Source organism: Mizuhopecten yessoensis, unplaced genomic scaffold, assembly GCF_002113885.1.
Source record: "Mizuhopecten yessoensis strain PY_sf001 unplaced genomic scaffold, ASM211388v2 scaffold6595, whole genome shotgun sequence".
Taxonomy (NCBI): domain Eukaryota; kingdom Metazoa; phylum Mollusca; class Bivalvia; order Pectinida; family Pectinidae; genus Mizuhopecten; species Mizuhopecten yessoensis.
The window spans coordinates 483468-506237 of NW_018406628.1; the positions used below are offsets into that span (position 1 = coordinate 483468).

Consider the following 22770-nt stretch of genomic DNA (forward strand, 5'->3'; position numbering starts at 1 on the left):
TGAGGTCGTCTGGTCTCATGTCACTGTCTTCCCGTGAGTCTGTTTATGTCTATGAATTGGAAAGCTTTATTCCTGAAGTACGTGTGAGTATACATTTCCCGGTAAAATCTTGATATCGGGTGTTGACATATCATCGGCACGCACGTGTACTATTGTTTACCATGGGCCTGTTCGTTTATGCGGAACAACCGGTTTGACCGTTTATAAATGTAACAATTTCGGGTGTAAATCCTGGCGGACCTGCAAATGTGTATGCAGGCCTTGCAAGGCTTTCTCAAGACTCGCCTGAAAGCAGCATCAGATTACTAGGTCCGACCTTATTTAATAAACGAACAACAGTGGTCCGATCGGTTTGACCGTTTAAACGAAAACGGCCCAGCAGGTGTTACTATAATTTGCACTACGATATTGAATGCCCGATACGCAATACGGAAATGACGACACGGTGTACATGCACATTTCGATTAAGATAATTGAGTCCTAGCTGTACTTTTTCCGGAAGTATGTCACGAAAATGGACGCTGATGACGATGTGTCGAGCCACCTTAAATACACTGCAATCGTTTGATGTCAGATATTGACATTTTGTATTTGTAAACAATTCTCACTTGATATATCTAAATAAATATTAATGTAAGTCAGTGATAGTTCACATAGGATTCTAATTCATGTCACAGTGATATGGAGCCATCCATCCAGATGTTACTTTAAACGAGTTTACAAAATTACAAGCAGTTCATTACAATAAAAGTTTACGCGAACAAATTTATACAATGAGCACCTGTATAAAATACACAAAAAGCGGGTGCACATAAAATAAATATTAGAAATATATATTAACCAGTAAGAAGCATTTATCAATCCCTAATGGGTTAGTCATGCTATATTATTTCATCACACAGGTACAGGAAATTTGATCGGAAGAGCGAATACAGTACCATCAGGTGACATAAAATCAAAGCAACTTAATTGAAAAGGTAGGGAATCACTTACAAAAGTATGTGTGCATGTTCAGTTTTCATAAAAGATAAAGAGTATATGCTACCTTACGCACTGTGAAGTTATGTAGTGTATACTTAATTGGCAGCTAACATTTACTTAGTCTACATTTAACATTTCTATACTAAGGGTGTAGAAGACAAGGTAATCACTACATAGTTTCAAAATCTAATTAAACTTTTCAATGATGAATCATTACGTCTTCAAACAACACTTCTTTACCACTGTCAATACTAACCGTTAATACTTCTTGGTTTTGAATTGCTTGAGCAAAATTTGATATTAGCTATTTCTGCTAAGAGCAATTTTGAATTATGCATGGCAATGCATATTCTCATTTGAAGTTCTATTTTTGGGAATAATGGGTTTATATATTTATCAAATCATTCTCAGTCTCAAACTAAAGATAAATGATCAAAGCATCATTCTTGTAACTCGTAAACTATTTGGGACATATTCGAAAAGTAAACAATTAAGACAGATAATCCCATTGTTTTAAGGTTATATTTCAAATAAAGAGATCCAATTAGTTTTGATTTTTCCCCAACTTTGAATTCTTTACCCATTTCCTATAGCAAAAAGAGTTATACGAAAGAATCATATAATGATCTTTGTTCTTTTTCACAAAAACATCTCGGCTCCGTTAGGTGATTTGACTCTAGTCCTCTTGATAATTAAACAGGGAACATATTATAAAATATCAACCTTTTTGCACGAAATATAAAGTACCTTTTGAATACAAAAAGTTTGAATTCAAGCCTGAAAATGATATAATTGATTGGGCCTGGACATTCAAGACATTTTAGCTCCAATATTTGAAGACATACTCTGTTGTAAATCCGACAACAGGAAGTTCTTAACACAAGCATATACTTTAAAAAAATCTGAAATCTTTTTTTGGAGATTTGCAGTTTGTATTCCACCTTGAAGGTGGATTAGACATAACAGAATATCGAGGATCCGTCTACGATGTCAAGTCCATTAGTCAAAGTCTAGTTGTTGGTGTGGTAATATCTGAAGTAGTCCGTTGTGCTCTACAATTGAGAAGATATTTCATCAACAGTATGTTTGTGTGTGTGTTTATGTGTGGTTACAGCTTGTGACTACGGTGTACGAGTTGACAGTTGGGTAAAAGCCGAGTTAGGAATTGTGGCAAGAATCTTTTCTGTTAATATATATATGTTTTTATTAAAGAATCATCTCTTTCGAAGGATTTTGAAAACTTTTCCCTTTGACACACTCATGAAAATGTTTGATTGCAATAGATAGGAGTTTTACAAACAAAAAATGTCAATAAATCATTGTCATTATCAATGATAAAAGATGCTTGTAAAGGTTTCAAATAAGTTGTCATTACCGGGGCAAATGGATCACGTAACAGTAGATCATTCCTTAGTACCTACCTCAACAAACGCTGGAGATCCATAAAGTGTTGCATCAAGTTTTAAAGGACCCTGGTCCGTCAACACCGAGGCTAAAATACAGAGAAAAAAATCCATTAATTTAAAGCATTTGTTAAAGCAATTTATCTTTAAATATTTTTAGAAAGTGAAAAAAATAATCTCGACCTCAATGACTTCTAAAGAACCTGTTGACATTTCAAGTATTTAATCTGTAGCATGGATGATGTGAATTATGAATAGAGTCTATAGACTTTTACACTTTAGCGAGGCCTTGCAGATCTAGAGTTAATGAGCTTTTTTTCATATGAATTCCATAACAGATTTCCCTAGCCATTTCTATTCCTCGCCGCCACAATTTTGACATCATATATATTGTTATCAGAGTGACGTCAAAATGTCACAACTAGGCAAAATATGACAGATATCGATGTTGTCATCACATCACAAGGTAGCCATATGATAACATTGGATAACTCCCACAAAAACCTAACAGTTGTTTGCTATTTTGAAAAGATTCAGGGGCTTCCTACGTATACGAACACACATGTAAGTTAGAGACAATAAGTAAAAACCAATATCTAATGGTGTATGCTACTTTGTTCATTAAACCTCTGCGTCATGTAAGAGTTATTATCATTTTAAAATATTATATTATTAGTTACTATAGATCAAACCTTAGTGTTTTAATGTATGTACATTTGAATCTATCATGTAATAAGGTTAGATATATGTTTTACTGTTGTCTTGCACAGAATACAAGTAAAAAATACCAGAGCCAATCTATGTACAGACACTACTCACTCTGTGTGTTGCCGTCCATTGTGTAGTGAGCTGACATCGTGAACTTTTTGTACTCGCGGACCATGCCTGCCTTCTGCCAGTATGTATCAATCTCAGCATCTGGTATCTGTATGTTGTAGATCCTCACCTGTTAAAGGCAACATTTGTCAGGTATTTTTATTAAGGTAAAAACTAAAAAACATTGGATCTTTAGGCTCTTTTTCATCCATAATGTATTATATATGTATTTAATATTTTGATATTTCGGTTCTTATAACATCCATAATGTATTATGAACCTATTAAGCATTATCAACCTAAGACTCATTTTCTGGATCATGATGCCAACATTTCAGTAAATATTAAGGTGTACCTGAGTATTCTCAGAAACAATGATAACAGCACCATTCAAACGTTTGTGTCATTGATAAATCCTAGACAGTCTTATATATAGCAGTCCATGATGAAATAGAACAAATAATGTTCACATATAATAAGTCCAAAATAAAGAAAGTTTCTTTTGATAAAATATTATTCATGTAAAAGGAAATTTTCAGTCAACTGCTTATCAGCTAGAACAAAAGAAAAGTTGAGGTTCAGCTATCTAACAGAAGTAAGGAGAGCATACCTCATCAATCATTCCTTTGAAGTAGTAGTTGCTATCCCTCCCGATGTACAACGTCAATGTTGGATCCTGGGGAAGAAACGCATCAACACTCAATGACAAAATGGAAATTTGATGCCAATAACTATAACAACAACAGAAAGTGTGGAGACAACTACACTGAAAATCACATTAAAACAGTTCTTTTGCAGCACCATATGTGGCAGCTGTCAATTTAATGCTACCAATTGTACATGTTTGCAACCTTTCTGATTGAGGTTGAAGTTTAAATTCTTTGAGAGCATTACAAAGAAAGACTGTATTGAAATATTGATTTATTTGAAAAATACAACGTAAAGAAGACTTAAACCTTGAACTTTGAAACTACAGTTTAGAACACATTAGGTACATTTAAAAAAAAAAACTGTTATTAAAAAGTTATTTTCGTTTAACCTTTTTGATGCTTTAATAATAATTGAACCCAAAATAATGATGAAATGTTCATCAATGTTTGCGTAGGAGACGTTTACTCCGGAATACATACCCATGTTGTCTCAGCCATGGTGGTGTTCTCTACTTCTTTGGTAACTCCCCCATCAGCCCCGTTAACAAACATTGTCAAAGTTCCCTCTGAGGATTAAAAAAGTTTTGTAAACTTAAGCTTTATTTTTTTATACAAGAAAGTAATTTCCTTTTTATTGATTTTACAAACATATATATAACAATTTATTGAATGCAGACAAACAGCAGGTTTACTATGCCCTCCCTCCCCCCACCCCCCACTAAATAAAGAAATATCTGTACATTTTGAAAAACCTATTGAAAGGTCAGACACAAGTTGCCACCGGCGCAGTGAGTCCAACTTGCCCTACCAGTACACTAGTATACGAATATTTCAAATATATGTACTGTTAAACCCTATGGCCGATGAGTCTGATGACAAAGGTTATTGCAGATGTTTGACTTTGTCTACCCGCGAATCGTGTAAGTATCGTATGGTAAGTATGAAACTCAAACTGAATCTTGCATAGTGATGCCTCATGTGACACTCACGCTGAGCATTATATCGTGTTGCGATGTGTGTCCAGGTGTCAGCAGTAATTGTCGTCGTTCCGTCTACAATATGTGATCCAATTTGAGTGTGGAAGGTGTTTCCCTCTATAAATAGACACAACTCTCGCGTCATGGTACACAGGATCGGTAGTTTGGTGGAGGGGGCGCCACTGGGCAGATAAATCCATGACTCGAAGGTAAAACTGGCGTGAAAAAAGAGACGTGAGAAAACATTAAGAAATGCTATCATCTAGAAATCAATATAACTTGCATATTATGCCACATTTATTAATTTCTAATGTCTCATTAATATAAAAAACATGAAAAAGACATTGATGAATTAATGATAATTTTTTTAATTTCTTATGTCTCATTAATATAAAAAACATAAAAAAGACATTGATGAATTAATGATAAATTCTGACAGAAAACCGATTACTTGAATATTCTTTAAAGCTGTCCATTTTAAAAGAATGTACTTTTCCATCGAAGACATTTAATTGTGAAAATATCTGTGACGTATTGTATATATTGAACATTTCACTGTTTTATATGACAATAATGAACACCATACCTTTTCACTATTGCCAGGTCAGACAGATTAGCTATTCCTCCATAGGTACTTGTTCCGTCAAACTCTAAGGCATAGTTCAGTCTGTATAAGGAAAGCGGGATATGTTAACCTCAAAACATCACCTTGATACATTATATAATTACCTTAAAACATCGCCTCGATACATTATATAATTACCTTAAATTTAATATCATATTGTAATGCACATACATTGTAATGTTCAAATTTTGAGTATAAATAGATTTTTAATAATTTAATAAATGTCATAATCAACATTTCTAATATGAAGCCAAACGGCGTCGGAGTGAGGGGTGACCATGCTCTTTCGCCAGGACTCAATTATGACAGTATTAAAATCTAAAATCTAAAACACTGTAGCTTGCTAAATCAGGAATCATCATATTGCCTTTAAATTGTCTCAAATACTGTACTTCCCATTTACTCTGAATGGGTTGAACGGTAATAGTATATATCTTTGAAGTCGGAAACATTAAAATATTTTGCTAGTAATAACGGTGACCTTCTTAGCGCTAACAATCAATCTCTAGCACATACTCTTAGCCAAGGTAGTTATCAACTTATTGTATGGAAACTGATCATCATATGTAGGAGATAGCCTTGACATTTTTTGTTTTGACTTAAAAAAACAATCCTTAGTAGACGCTTTTAGCACATGACTCCGCTTAAAATATTTGATGTTGATTGCATAAGGGACCTCAGTGTCTTTTTAGCTGTAATGTGAAAGTGAAAGTGGTCTGCAGATATTATGATGTAGGACATGCTTATCTGAACACCAGTTATCCTGTGATGGCTTACTAATCTGTGATCCCGTGATGCCTTAAATGTTCTTTAACATGTTTTGACCTTATGTACCTTTTGTACCTACCAATCTTTATACCCGTGATGACTACCTGTCTGTATATCTATAATAATGGTTTATGTACCTTTTGTATCTACCAATCTGTATACCTGTGACGACTTACCTGTCTGTACACCTGTAGACAAGGTTGGACCACACTGATTGGGTCTGGTTATAGGAAAATACGCCTAAGCGTCCACCATTGATGGCCACATTATATATATAACCAGAATCGGCAATGGTTGTTGTCCCTTGTTCAATGAGCACCCTAAAATTTATAAGCAATTTTATAAATCATTTCATCTAACTAATATTAGCATTGAAATAAATATGACTGTTGGTGGTATAATTGTGGTTTATGAAAGTATAACTCTTCGTCAATCAAATGAGTTTTTATGATAACTGGACGCTGGATGAAATACAGGAATGCAGGCATCCTGAACACACACCACATATACAAGCAATTTTCACAATGAGAACTTACCATTACTGTACTAAATTATGTATGCTCATGTATTTTAGTATTGCAAAAACACTTGCGACGGACAGCCAAATAGCCCAAAACCCTGGACAAAAAGAACGAATAACCCTAGAACAAGAAGCCAAAAATGTATGTTTGAAAACTGTCCATGCTAGAAACCTGCAGATGTAACTTCCTTGAAGGAATAGACATTGAAAAAGGTCCAGGACACAAGGGCCTTAACTATATTTACCTACCGATTTACCTATCGTTATACATGTACAATGCCCGAATGTCCTTTACCTTTAAGCTAATTTGATCACTTGGCAGATAAACGTTGATAATGACTGGGAGAAGATATCCTGTATACCTTATTTTATTGGCAAACACAGCCGAGAGTGAGGAGCTCCCTTTCACCCCATTGTCAAGTTAAAATGGAAGAGCCTGACAAGAACAAAACAACCTCCTTCACTCCTCAGGATACACGAGAACCACCAGCAAGGAGATCCTATTTGACTGCTGTAAACCAAAGAACTTGCTTCATAGCCATAAAGGCCGGATCAGTGTGAGGAAGGTCACAACAGAATAATTTCTTGACCACTGCAGACAAGGATGCGACGACAAAACTTCTTCCTCACTCTTTTACATCCTGGCGACAAATTGATCAGTAACACTGTCTTCAAAATAACAGAATTCAAAGAGAATGACCTCTTTGACTCATATGGTAAAGTTCCTGCATCAAATACAGTACCAAAACCAACTTCCACTATAATGAATCTTCCTTACGCTAAGTCTTTCCAAACCAGTTTTTCTATTCAGCAGAAAGGGATAAAGCACTTCAAAATCACACTTGCCATGATAAGAAAACAAACCACCTACCCCGAACAATAGCACACAACGTGCCAATTGATAAGTTTAGATCACGTTGCCTCGGCGGGATCAACTTGCCTTTCAATACACCAGTCACTTTACATCTTTCACTGGGATTGACACCAAACGAGAACGACCTGCTCTGTGAAGCGATCTGATTCAATCTGCCTTTAGTGAACCTATCGTTGTATCCTCCAAGACTGAAAGTGGAGTATTTCCAGAGGTAAGTGTATCGTTCTGAACCAAAGCTGCTGTGAAAGATTTCTTTTACCAAAAGAGACAACAACTCAAGGAACTATGACTGCCTCTGCCAAAGAAGTGCCAAGATAAACACCATACATAACTGCTCTCATAACATTGTAAGCACTCTGTCCACCAGGTGGAACGGGGGAATTGTGTGTGTATTTATTACGTTTAAGTCCTGAAGTAGAATGTCCACCACCAGAGTCTTCATATCTTGAATAGGAATGTTGACCTCTGATGTACTGTACTTCTATAACTCCATTCCCAACCATAACTCAATTATCTGAATTGTTAGATGTGCCGGCAGAGTTCATTTGCAATTATACAGTTGCCAATCCCAATGAACCATTGCAGGTTGCAAGCCTGAGAAAACAGGAGCCATTGCTACAGAAGAATTCTCTATCAGGCAGGTTCTATCTGATTGTGTTGCCAACGAAGGAGCCACCAACATACTGAGCAGCATAGTGGACTAAAAACCAACGATGACGATAGAGTGGGCACACCTTCTCATTGATACTCATGGCTATGTCACCCCTAAGGGAGTGTATTCCATATTAAACTTGCTTGGCTTCAACCTCAGAGACCTTTGTGTCATTTTCATTCTGTATATCCTCATCAGAGGATCGCTAACAACTGAACACTCTTTGGAAAAACATCAAGTTCTGCCTGACCCACATCCTCATAAACCATACCATCCACTACTTTGTGACCATCAGTCACAACTGCCTGTAGAGATAGGGGGCCTGCCTGCAGCAGTGCCAACTCAGGATTGTTTTCTCAAAATGCTTCTTCAAGTTGACACTTCAAATACAGAAAACCTTACTGCCGTGGCCTTTGATTTGACATACGAATTGCCCATGATACCGAATGGCATACAGCCTGGCTAATTTTCTAATGACCCAATACGGCTGGGAGGCAGGGAATGTCAACGAAAATGCCACAAAACTGTGTTCGTGAGAGTGAGACCAAACTCGATATTCCTAAAAGGCAATCCCACTGGGTTTAACACAAATGTCAGGGGGCTATGATCAAGGTCATGTAGGTTAGGAGTTACCCTGAATTCGTCAAACTGACATGCTTGAGTCTAGAATTGCTCTCCTGACCAAAAGTGGTTGCTGCACCATTCCATTTAGGAGTACACCCGGAGATTTACGGGCGTATCCCTCAACTGATGTTTTTTCAAACTGCCCGAAGCTGTCCGCAAGCTGCAAGACAATGTCTGTCAAAAGCTAACTGCCTGATCGAGTGATTAACTCTCAGGTTCCTGATCATTGTGTTACCTGGGCCGTACCATTATTAGTGTGTTCTGACATGCTTTGTACTGTCAAACCCATGCAAAACCAACGATACCAGATGATTCACAGAATAAGACCAAGGACTAGTTGGAACATAAAAGAATGGACTCTGCATCAATACCATCCCAAACTACTTCACTTAGTTTGCTATGAGCATTTACAAAGTACTAAATGTTTAGATACTATAATAGACTCTGCACAAAGGCAAGATAAAAAAGGAGTAGCTTTCAAGTTGACTTACCTGAGGAGGCCCACAGAAGGGCTGTGTTGTACAGTCCACTTGTACCCAGTGGTACACTCCCAGCCAGCCAGAGTCGGGTCCTGCCACAGTAGTGTAGCTGTGTCTGTGGTGTCACATCCATGATACAGTGCCTTTGCGTAATTGTTCCCAGGAGCTGTGGTGGAGTCTATCAGCTGTAATCATGCAAAACTCGTTTATAATAGGGAAACACATTTATGGCTTTTTTTCTTCTTCTTGCTGTCAAAATTATTACATCTTGTGTACAAGAAAACAAGGAAGGGAGTCTAATGGCGATGGAAATAAGTAAATTTGTACAGATATTGTAGAGGTCAATGCTTTTGAATGCTTTGTTTATCAAAAGCAGTATTTGTTATATCATATTGAAGATGTAAGCAAAACATAACAAAGGATTTGAACATGAGCTGAAAATGAATTTCCTTATCAGGATAATTTAAGCTTCAACTCTATAAAAATTCTCAAAGAAAGATTATCAGCAAAATGGCAATTACTGTTTCTTCCAAACTACTCAAAAAACGCCTATCAGCACAATTAATATGTCGAATAATTAAAACAGCATATGAAAGTTCTATCAACACAACAAAAACGTTTCAACTACTAAATTTCATAAAATTTCTATTGGTATAGTTAATGCTTTTAGTTATGTAATCTTCTCATATTTTTCTTTTAATTCCAAAGCAAGAATTAAACAAAAATAATTTAAATATGGACGATTAACACAAATTATAGAGGATTAAACAGTAAATTATTGATAAGCTGTTTGCTATAATATAAAAAAAAACTCAATTAATATAATTTCTTCTTCTAAAAATGAAAGTCAATTCTAAATTATAGATTTTTTGAATTTCAAGCCAACTTATGTATCCTCACCCAGAGTTGCACTCCCTTGATGCCACCTTGGTCCTCTAGGTTGAGGTGAATGTGCCTCCAGGTAACAAGGTAGTACTTGGTGTTACTCTGGTAACCCACTATAAAGCCAATGAATCCGTAACAATCGTCTGTGTTCACAAAGGTCGTCCCCGTGACAGTCACATGGTCGAAGTATTTGCTTCCTATTGATAAGAAACACGATATACACAAAATCAGTCCTGACTGTTTTCTTTTTGTGACTGATCTATCAACTCTGTTTTATGAAGACTAATATTATCTAACATTAAATGCTTTTGATGAAAACAAATCTATGAAATGGTCATTTTCATTGAAATTGTCTTTTTTTTTTTTTTACTTTAAAACATCACATTAAGTAGCAGGCAACTAAAATGTCCATCTTCAATTTGAGGCACAGCTAGCAGAATAACCAATTACTTGGATTTTTGTTCATCCATTTTTTTAAATATTGAGTTATTGCCATTGATTTCAGGTAATATAAACATTCATTTCTCAAATTATTGAAAAACAGACATCAAGTAATCTTACATCCGTCCACTCAACATAAGAGTATAGCCTCACCAATGAGTGCGACAGGTTTCAGTGTGGATTCCATTTGCCAAATGTCACGCCCAGCATCCTGTACAGACCATACTGGGGCTTTCTCCGTCGTCAAGCTTGGGTTCAGGTCCAGTGAGATGTACTCAGCAAAGGTAGTGACTGATATGTCTTTATTCTTGGGACAGTTGTCATCTACGTCCAGCACGCTATCATTGTCAAGGTCACTCTCGCAGGCATCTCCTCGGTGATTACCTGTCCACAGGTACATTATATTTCTAAAGAATCAGCTAGCTACCTATTACACATTAATGCAGTGATTTGCGCAACATTACTTTAAATCAAAATTATCAAATAATTAATTGTGATTTAAAGAAGTTAAAAAAAAACCACACCCTGTCAAATTTTAACATTCATATTGCTGTTCTTGAATGTGGTCATCGATGATTTACTCCTACACTTAATAAACAAGTCCAACATCATTGAAAATCAGCCAAGGATCAATTGAAATCTGACATTATGTACTACATACCATCAACGTCTGTTTGTGCAGCGTTGGCCACATACACACAGTTGTCGACCGTGTTGAGGACACCATCAGCATCTATATCTGTATCGCAGTAGTCTCCTACAACACACAACGTCACAGGTAAGACATTGAGGGCAGCGTTTTATAAACATACGTGTCAGTATAAAACGTTTGACAGCTTGACATTGAGAACTACGTACACTACAACACACAACATCACAGGTAAGACATTGAGGGCAACGTTTTATAAACATACGTGTCAGTATAAAACGTTTGACGACTTGACATTGAGAACTACGTACACTACAACACACAACGTAACAGGTAAGACATTGAGGGCAACGTTTTATAAACATACGTGTCAGTATAAAACGTTTGACAGCTTGACATTGAGAACTACGTACACTACAACACACAACGTCACAGGTAAGACATTGAGGGCAACGTTTTATAAACATACGTGTCAGTATAAAACGTTTGACAGCTTGACATTGAGAACTACGTACACTACAACACACAACGTCACAGGTAAGACATTGAGGGCAACGTTTTATAAACATACGTGTCAGTATAAAACGTTTGACAGCTTGACATTGAGAACTACGTACACTACAACACACAACGTCACAGGTAAGACATTGAGGGCAACGTTTTATAAACATACGTGTCAGTATAAAACGTTTGACAGCTTGACATTGAGAACTACGTACACTACAACACACAACGTCACAGGTAAGACATTGAGGGCAACGTTTTATAAACATACGTGTCAGTATAAAACGTTTGACAGCTTGACATTGAGAACTACGTACACTACAACACACAACGTCACAGGTAAGACATTGAGGGCAACGTTTTATAAACATACGTGTCAGTATAAAACGTTTGACAGCTTGACATTGAGAACTACGTACACTACAACACACAACGTCACAGGTAAGACATTGAGGGCAACGTTTTATAAACATACGTGTCAGTATAAAACGTTTGACAGCTTGACATTGAGAACTACGTACACTACAACACACAACGTCACAGGTAAGACATTGAGGGCAACGTTTTATAAACATACGTGTCAGTATAAAACGTTTGACAGCTTGACATTGAGAACTACGTACACTACAACACACAACGTCACAGGTAAGACATTGAGGGCAACGTTTTATAAACATACGTGTCAGTATAAAACGTTTGACAGCTTGACATTGAGAACTACGTACACTACAACACACAACGTCACAGGTAAGACATTGAGGGCAACGTTTTATAAACATACGTGTCAGTATAAAACGTTTGACAGCTTGACATTGAGAACTACGTACACTACAACACACAACGTCACAGGTAAGACATTGAGGGCAACGTTTTATAAACATACGTGTCAGTATAAAACGTTTGACAGCTTGACATTGAGAACTACGTACACTACAACACACAACGTCACAGGTAAGACATTGAGGGCAACGTTTTATAAACATACGTGTCAGTATAAAACGTTTGACAGCTTGACATTGAGAACTACGTACACTACAACACACAACGTCACAGGTAAGACATTGAGGGCAACGTTTTATAAACATACGTGTCAGTATAAAACGTTTGACAGCTTGACATTGAGAACTACGTACACTACAACACACAACGTCACAGGTAAGACATTGAGGGCAACGTTTTATAAACATACGTGTCAGTATAAAACGTTTGACAGCTTGACATTGAGAACTACGTACACTACAACACACAACGTCACAGGTAAGACATTGAGGGCAACGTTTTATAAACATACGTGTCAGTATAAAACGTTTGACAGCTTGACATTGAGAACTACGTACACTACAACACACAACGTCACAGGTAAGACATTGAGGGCAACGTTTTATAAACATACGTGTCAGTATAAAACGTTTGACAGCTTGACATTGAGAACTACGTACACTACAACACACAACGTCACAGGTAAGACATTGAGGGCAACGTTTTATAAACATACGTGTCAGTATAAAACGTTTGACAGCTTGACATTGAGAACTACGTACACTACAACACACAACGTCACAGGTAAGACATTGAGGGCAACGTTTTACAAACATGAGTGTCAGTATAAAACGTTTGACAGCTTGACATTGAGAACAACACTACAACACAAAGTTTATGTTGGTATTAAGAAAGTCAATGTTGCTATTAAATCTGCATTAATATAATTTGTGCAATTTTATTTGAAGGCTAAAAATCAATATACATCTATTTAGCCATTACATTTTCAATTCTTGTTAGCTATATCAAGGAAAATACATCATATTCATCATGTCAGGCCAACTATATACAAATCTTTAAAAAACAGTGAAATGCCTTTGCTTTTAAATATTGGCACAATAGGATAAAGCACCGACCTGTTCCATCCCCATCTGTGTCTGTCTGCTCTCCATTGGGAACCTCGACACAGTTGTCCAGAGCGTCGGGGATACTATCGCCATCTCTACAGGCACAAAACAGTCAGAACAGTTAAATTTCTGAGTTCTTTCTTTTATTGTAAGCATACACATATCTTTCCAAAAAAGTCTTATTTTGCTCTGCCTTTCTTTCTTTCTTTTTTTTTTTTTTTTGGGAGGGGGGGTCTAATCTTGCTTCACCTATATCCTTCAGAGGGGAGGGGCATGGTGGTGGTGGTCAATGTGTAAATAACAGAGTGAGAAACAAACACTTTCAAACATTATGATTGTACTGTATATGTATTACTTAATGAGTGTATTTCTATTGTTTAGATGTGGAGTGGATATATACACATGCATTGATACAATACCCTTCATTTCAGCAACAAAATCACGCTAAAAAACTGTTTAAAAATGAATTACTTCAGTAATGAGAAAAAAATATTCTTGTCCTTTTCTCCATGTGGATTTCCATGGGCCAAATTGTAAGACCCTGGAGAATAATATTCAAAATTGATATAAAAGACACATTATTAAACCCTCAATAGAAATTTGTCCTCGCTTTTATGATATAACTCACCTGTCACTGCCATCACAGTCATCTCCAACAGCGTTCTCATTGGTGTCAGTCTGTGCATTATTAGACACAGACAGACAATTGTCACAACTGTCTCCGACTGTGTCTCCGTCCGTGTCTGTCTGTCCTATCATGTTAAAAAAAATATGTGTTTAATGATGCATCAGATATGAAATGAAGAGTCTCATTAAAAAGAAGTAGTGCATCATTATCATAGTTTTGCATGAAGAATCTGCATTTGTACAATCTATTTATTAAGAACACAAGTATAATTCTGCAGTAAGCTTAAGATTACTGACCCTCAATTGTTCCATCCATCACCAGTGTCAAGTATTTATAGCGTTAAATATTCATAGTTATCTGCTCCACTAAGGATGCTGTCCCCTTAGATGTTTTATCAATCATTTGGTTTGGTGTTATGTCCTATTAATAGCTATGGTCAATTAAGGACGTGCCAGGTTTTGGTTGTGGAGGAAAGCCTGAGTTCCTGGATAAAAACCACCGACCTACCTGAGAACCTCGGTATCTGAGAACTGCCCCACGTAGGCCTAGAACCAACGAGCCAGTGATGGAGGGCTATAGTGGTAGTGTCAGACGCCTTAACCTCTTTGCCAATGTGGCCCCAATCAATCAATCAATCAATCAATCATCACCTTACCTGCGTTAGATACATATGGACAGTTATCCGCTCCATTAAGGATGCCATCTCCATCAATGTCCGTGTCGCAGGCATCGCCAACCCCGTCCCCGTCCACGTCAGCCTGGTCAAAATTGGCTGTGTTGATACAGTTGTCACAAAGGTCTCCGCGCCCGTCACCATCCGTGTCAAGCTGGTCGACGTTAGACACATATGGGCAGTTGTCCTGGACACAAAAAAGCAAGGTCGAACAAAGCAGGTATAAGATCCATCCTGATACTTTTTTTTTAAATTATGTAAGTTTAAACAGATATAATTACATCACAAGCACTGGTTACACTTACTGACTCATCGTAGAAGACGTTATCATTGTCCGAGTCGTAGTCACATATGTTACCATCCGAGTCTCCGTCAATGTCCTCCTGTCCACTGTTAACTTTGAGCCGACAGTTGTCCTAAAAACAATTACCAGGCATTTAACTTAGTGCAAAAGTTACATTATAACCAATATTACAGTAGACAATCAGGACTGAGTTACATTATAACCAATATTACAGTAGACAATCAGGACTGAGTTGTTCATGCAGGCTAGATTTTCCTATTGGTAACGGCATCACTCCAGTGTTTAGTTATACCCTGTTGGAATCTCCATATGTTCCACTGCATTTTTGCCATCGTATTTACACTGTTTGCAGCAATCAAAATTTGATTAAGAGAAATTTTTTCAATATAATGATGTTATGAAAATAATTGCCTTTTTTATGATGATGTAACAAGAGAGAGAAAGCATAACAATAAAATCTATACAACTACCATGTACAAATTTATGTCCAATGCCTTAGTAACTTTTCCACCTGCGTGAACAAAAACAAAAATTGGCAACATATCATCCTAGTAAACTGAAGTAAAATATTCAGTATCTTAATGCATCACTGTATGATAGGATTTTTTCACCTAGATGTGATTTTTGGACACAGTTCGATCCAATTATGCTGTACCAGCAGAGCTATGTACCACAGGTGTAGCATGGTATTGAAAAGCATGGTGAAATGAACTGCGGTTCATATTACCATAATGGTGAAATGAACTGCGGTTCATATTACCATAATGGTGAAATGAACTGCACTTCATTTCACCATGACCTTCATATTACCATACTACACCAGTAAGTTTGATTGTCCTTGACAAAGTCACGCTGTGCTACACTTTGACAAAAGCCTTGTTCCTAAGTTATGAACCCTCGGGTGGAGTATTCATATCTCACATTGCTCATTGAAGACATTATTTATGAAACCTGTGGAAAGTTCTTCACCTTTACACATTTCCTGGAAGAGCAGGACTGTCCTAAATCTGGGTTTCCATCCACGTCCGTGTCCTCACCACAGATATAGCCGTCTCCTGCCCAGCCAGCCTTACACTGTATGCAAAAACATGCCAGATTTTTAGATTTACTTCCAGAGCATAACATAATTTCTCGGTTTCTTTATAAATGCTTAATAACCAGAAGGATTAAAGTTCTTAAAAAAGTCATTTTAATATGTTCACAGCCAATTCCTTCCCATTTTAGGAAGGAGACATTTCCCAAAACACATAAGAGAAGGCCCATTGAGTCAAGGTTATTTCATAGTCCTTAATTCCAGCATACCTTTGGCCAAATATCATGGCACTTATAGTCATCTTGGATGTTCAGAGAAAATTCCATAACATATAAGTGAAGATTGTTTTCAACGTTACTTTTAAAAAATATTCATTTCTCTGATATTAAGACCTCTAATTTGATGCATCTCGATATATGAAATAGTGCCTCATACCCCAAACTTCTTTACACAAGATTTTTCAAACTCATTCTCTGTTAATACAACAAATATAAACAAACAGCATATTGATTGCTCATCAGTAAACATTGAATCTTTCAGTATAAGAAAAGAGTTTTTGTGAATTTTTTGTTAATAACCATTTTCTATGCTTATTATAGTCATATTGTCAGATGAAACTTGTACCTCACAGCGATATTCCGCAGGACCTGTGTAGTAACATTCGGCATTGGAACTACATTTGTGGATACCTGCTACACAGTAGTCGGCCAGCTGACAGCCATTGACAGAATCTCCAACGTACCCCGGCTTACATAGTCCGCAGTAGTAACTCCCCTGAAAGCAAATTAACAATGATAGACTCTAGTCTGCACTGAATCCCAATCTTATAGACCTTACTTCTACCAGTACCCAGGAAATCATCAGAGGTTCTAAACCTTACTAATCTACCAGTTCCCAGGAAATCATCAGAGGTTCTTAACCTTGTTTCTTCCAGTACTCAGGAAATCATCAGAGGGGTTCTAAACCTTGTTTCTACCAGTACCCAGGAAATCATCAGAGGTTCTAAACCTTGTTTCTACCAGTACCCAGGAAATCCTCAGAGGTTCTAAACCTTGTTTCTACCAGTGCCCAGGAAATCATCAGAGGTTCTAAACCTTGCTTCTACCAGTACCCAGGAAATCATCAGATGTTCTAAACCTTGTTTCTACCAGTACCCAGGAAATCATAAGAGGTTCTAAACCTTGTTTCTACAAGTACCCAGGAAATCATCAGAGGTTCTAAACCTTGTTTCTACCAGTGTTAACGCAATCCTCAAAGATTCAGCAAACAGGCAGTTATCAAAAAGTTTGTGACCTTTATTTTTACCAGAACAAAGATAACCTTCAAAATTTATAAAGTTAACAGGCTAACATGCAACCTACAATAGTTCTACACTGTAATCAATCATCAAAGGTTTTAGACTTTGCAATCATTAAATTGTGCATTTTCAATCCAAAAGGCTTTAGCTTATAGCTATCTTCATGTATAACACAAACTACCTACCACAGTATTGTAGCAGTAGGCATTGGCGTTACATCCTCCATTGTTCACGAGACATTCGTTGATGTCAGCACAGGACTGGTTGGTGTTGGTCCATACTGTGTTGTACAATTCAAATGTCCGCCTGTGTATATCAATGGAGAGTGCATCCTCAAAAGTGCCGGTGTAGCCATAGGGACAGGCCCTACACTGGTACCCCGGGGACGTGTTTATACAGGCACTGTTGTTCCAGCATGGGTTGTGTTGCGCACACTGAGGACAGAAATATTCAACAGCAAATTAGTTATAGCACTTCAGGGATCTCGGGGGACCTACTGTAATAGGCCAACATAAATTCTAGATTGTTCATCATATTTTCATTCTTTTGTTTTCATTTACTTCAATATTGAATGGCCAATAAAAATCTCTTTTTTGCATCTATTTAAAAAATGTCCAGGACCCAAAGCAAAAATGAATTTTCTCAACATGAGGCTTTTGTTCCAATTATGGCAATATGAAAGAAAATTAAATTCCAAAAAAGTTATTTGAGTGTTATAATAATTTGACCCCTGTAACCATGAATGTTAGTCAAGGTTGTGTTTTCGAAAACTTTGCATCAGTCCATTACCAGCAAGCAACAGTCAATCATCTTGACACTTGACCTGTTGCTTCTTCTGAAGAAGTCTAACTAAATATGTGAGAGGGTGCAGGCCATCTTGCACTTAGGTTTAGTTTTTACCCTCAAATGTGCATGGTTTATAATGTATGCAAACTTGTGTGAACTTTCACCCTGAATCAGCCTCGATTCGATAGCAGAAAACAAAATCAGGACCGGAACATGATGTTAGCTATAAGAAGGTAAAAATGTAAACTAAATCTGTTGAAGGGTTCATATTTTACCTCATCAATGTCAGTACAAGTGATTCCATCTCCGGTGTACCCATCTGGACAAGGGAGACAACCTGTTGAGTAAGTTCCACCGATCTTCATGTTGTAGCAGAGACTGTTACTATGACAGGGTGAGCCGGTCACCAGACACGGACACTCAAGTGTCGAGGGACAATTCAGGCAGGTGCTTCCAAGCCCATCAGAGTATGTATCTAAAGGACACACTTGGCACCGATCCTTCATTGTGGAGCTAGTATAGCCAGCTGGACAAAATTTACAGCTCCCTTGGACCGTTTGGTCTTGGTACGTCCCCGGCACACAGAGCTGACAAAACTCTATAAATAGATGAGGTACGATGAACTGTTATGACAAATTTACAATAAATGATCGATGCATGAAATATCCTTCCTGTAAATGTGAAATGGCATTTTAGCTGATTTAGTTCTGAAACTAGCTTAATTTTTGTGAATGCTTACTTTTGCACTCATTTAATTCCTGAGGACTTTCACTCAGGAAAGAAACAAGAAAAGCTATATACATTCCTTGTTTTATTGTGATAATAATTTCTTGGGATTTTCAAATTGCAATCAACAGCCCTTGAAATTAATACCATTAATTAACATGCTAACATATGCATGCTATAAGTATTTTACTGAAATGAAATAAACACAAAAAAGGACAAAATGAACGGAAATTCTACAATTGGAAAAAAGTAACTTACTGTAATGAAATAAACACTGAAAAGGGCAAAATAAACATACATTTTCTTCGAAATAGGGAAAAATCATATCTGTTCTCTAATTTACTTACCTACTGTTCCATTTGAGTAAGTGCCAACATCACACTCATATCTCTGACCTCCTCTGCACGCATAGCCAGTCCCACACTGGGTACAGGAGGTGGGGCAACTGGTATCATTGCAGGTGGCATAGTGATAATCTGGGCAGGGTGTGGCGTACCCCTCACTACACAGCTGGGGGAGGGAAACAGTTACTGTTATTTATATACATAGTGGTAATCTGAGCAGGATTTGGAGTACCCATCACTAGGTATACACAGCTGGGGGAGGGAAACAGTTACTGATATTTATATACAAAGTGATAATCTGGGCAGGGTGTGGCGTACCCCTCACTACCCAGCTGATTGAGAGAAACAGTTACTGATATTATATACAGTGATAATCTGGGCAGGGTGTGGCGTACCCCTCACTACACAGCTGGGGGAGGGAAACAGTTACTGTTATTTATATACAAAGTGATAATCTGGGCAGGGTGTGGTGTACCCCTCATTACACAGCTGAGGGAGGGAAACAGTTACTGATATTTATATACAAAGTGATAATCTGGGCAGGGTGTGGTGTACCCCTCACTACACAGCTGAGTGAGAGAAACAGTTACTGATATTATATACAGTGATATTCTGGGCAGGGTGTGGTGAACCCCTCACTACACAGCTGAGTGAGAGAAACAGTTACTGATATTATATACAGTGATAATCTGGGCAGGGTGTGGTGTACCCCTCATTACACAGCTGAGGGAGGGAAACAGTTACTGATATTATATACAGTGATAATCTGGGCAGGGCGTGGTTTACCCCTCATTACACAGCTGAGGGAGGGAAACAGTTACTGATATTATATACAGTGATAATCTGGGCAGGGTGTGGTGTACCCCTCATTACACAGCTGAGGGAGGGAAATATTTAAAGATGCCAAACAACCAAATGAGAAATACCTTTGACAACATCACATTAACAAATAGTTCTTTGTAAAATTGCACAAAAACATGGATAAAGATTCTAAAATTCCTGTATTTTTCCTCTCTCAAGTTTCGACATTTTGAGGCAGGTTTGGTCTGAACATATAAGGAGCAAAGCAAATTTAGTTGTTTTCAAAGGATGAAAGTTTTAGGAGCATTGAATCTAAAGAATTATTTTGTTTTTATGTGGTTTAATACTGAGTATTCTTTAAATTTGATTTATCCTTAGACTATAAACAAACACCTTAAAACAAGAACACCTTTTATTGCAATAAGGCCTATTATAAGATATATTTTGAAACGTTTGAAGCAAATGATATAGTTACCAACCCAGCCGAGTGGACATGTGGTACATTCGGACGCAAGTCCAAACGAGTGTTCGGTCTGAGAGCGTCCACACGTGGAGTTGGCCTGGAGCGGATCACACCGTCCACATGGTAACGAGGTCCCATCTCCTACACAGTAGTTGGTGGTCAGACATCGCTCACATGTCGTCCGGTCTGGTCAGGGAAACACATACAGAAACAACATAAAGCATGTTAGCACTAAATGGCTTCAATATATACTTAAGGGAATTCACACTGAGAATCCGGACATATGTCAGTAGTTAAGAAGAAAAAATACATTCAATTTTGATATTGAGAGTGGTTCTATTTGACTTGTTGCTAGTGGTATACTTGGATGCTTTAAAATAGATAGACAAGAGGTTTTTTTTATGGGGGGGGGGTCTGCCTTATCAAACACAATGACTACTTGTTCCCAATACCTCTACATGAGTTAAAGCTAAAATTAACGTTTGGTTTTGGAACATTTTGACATGAAATGAATGCATTGCTATTGTGGTTAAAGGTACTTACGGTATGTGTACTTGCTAACAGAACAGCCAACAAGCTCAAATCGGAGGGCTATGTTGTTGTTCCAGGTGACAGGGTTGATACGGATGTAGTTGGTTTCCACGATGGGGTCAAGCTCTACAGTGACCACTGTTGACCGATCAGTACTCCCAGCAAACACCTGTAAAATAAACTCAACAATTCATAACTGGAGGGTTGGTCTTGAGACGTTATGGGTCATTTTTGGCCTCATAAAAAAATAAAAATTTCAACTTGAATTTATTTACCACAAACATCATATATTGGTTAATTGGGACTACCTTTCAAGCTTCATGTTGATTTATAAAGGATATCAGACTCCTAAGTGGTTTGATAGACAAGGATGTCAGAACACTCTGTGGGTCGGATTGTACAGGTGTTTGGACTAGACGGGTAGAACCATACTTACACTTGCACCAGAAGCATTGGTATAAGTCGTCCAAACAGTGCCATCAGAACTGTAGCTGACACTGAACGTTGTGACCCAGTTGTCCTCCTCCTCCTGGCCTTGTAGCTGAACCTGGTGGATTATGTAGGTTTCGTTTAGCACAACCTGTATCCACTGACTCCCGTCATTGGTTGAAGGCATCCATCCCCCTTTTAGACTTGCTTGGTCCGCTATCATGTAAAAAAAAAAAACAATCATCATTTTGACCCACATATTTTCATCATAATTTACCTTAATTCATAAAAATCAACATCAATTATTAATCTTTAATTGATAGATAATTACCAATCAATTTACGGTATAAAGAGACAATATTGAAAACTGCTGTCATAAATGTCAGCAAACAATGAAAGTCCCTATTAGTATCATTTATCAAACAACAGTACACTGGAAATACTTGATAACAAATTTAGAAATGTATCTTACATATTTTTTTAATAATTGTGGTAGAATGATATTTCATCTAAACATATGCTTAGTTCATATCCATGTATTGTGTCTGTTATACTGTTCTGTATTAGCTTTGTTTTTCTTCGTTTTAATTGTCAAATGATTGTCAGGTTTTGTCTCAACTGATACAGATGATTGATGACATATAAATCTTGTGTGCATATATGAGTGCAGGGAGTCAGAATCATTGTTGTGTGTCCCAAAATCTTGTACTGTGACCTATGGGAACCGGTGTTTTGGGAGGGTTCCGGCCACGTTGTGGAATAGCTTACCATCTGCTAGAAGAAAGTCAAATACCCTGGCCAAATTCAAGGTACGTACGTCATGTACGTAACCACCGTTTATTTATTTATTTGCACATTGCGATGATTATCTTCTTGCTTTAATGTATAATGGTGATTGTAAGCCTTTCTTTGTTTCACAATTATAACTAATACTATTATTCATATGTTGTAAAGTGCTTTAGAGTAATTTTACAAATTATATAGGGCACTATATATGATCTATATTAATTATGATCATTATT

The 22770-nt window shown here is 37.3% G+C and overlaps 1 protein-coding gene across 2 annotated transcripts in view; it reads right to left on the minus strand.

Annotated features, from left to right (window-relative positions):
• Positions 1-551: 551 nt before the first annotated feature.
• LOC110452321 overlaps positions 552-22770 on the minus strand; it is a 101942-nt gene continuing 79723 nt past the window's right edge. For both annotated transcript variants that reach the window (XM_021500765.1, XM_021500764.1), the window contains 24 exons: positions 21756-21964; positions 21332-21488; positions 20805-20974; positions 19528-19690; positions 18730-19052; positions 17854-18102; positions 16996-17145; positions 16308-16412; positions 15340-15450; positions 15017-15221; positions 14362-14485; positions 13743-13828; positions 11356-11451; positions 10848-11078; positions 10269-10450; positions 9381-9553; positions 6396-6539; positions 5413-5493; positions 4839-5041; positions 4330-4415; positions 3810-3875; positions 3204-3330; positions 2403-2473; positions 552-2033 (listed from right to left, as the gene is read on the minus strand). In XM_021500765.1, coding sequence (XP_021356440.1) covers positions 1992-2033; positions 2403-2473; positions 3204-3330; positions 3810-3875; positions 4330-4415; positions 4839-5041; positions 5413-5493; positions 6396-6539; positions 9381-9553; positions 10269-10450; positions 10848-11078; positions 11356-11451; positions 13743-13828; positions 14362-14485; positions 15017-15221; positions 15340-15450; positions 16308-16412; positions 16996-17145; positions 17854-18102; positions 18730-19052; positions 19528-19690; positions 20805-20974; positions 21332-21488; positions 21756-21964 — 3554 coding nt within the window. In that variant the 3' untranslated portion in view covers positions 552-1991. The remainder of the gene's footprint in view (positions 2034-2402; positions 2474-3203; positions 3331-3809; positions 3876-4329; positions 4416-4838; positions 5042-5412; positions 5494-6395; positions 6540-9380; positions 9554-10268; positions 10451-10847; positions 11079-11355; positions 11452-13742; positions 13829-14361; positions 14486-15016; positions 15222-15339; positions 15451-16307; positions 16413-16995; positions 17146-17853; positions 18103-18729; positions 19053-19527; positions 19691-20804; positions 20975-21331; positions 21489-21755; positions 21965-22770) is intronic.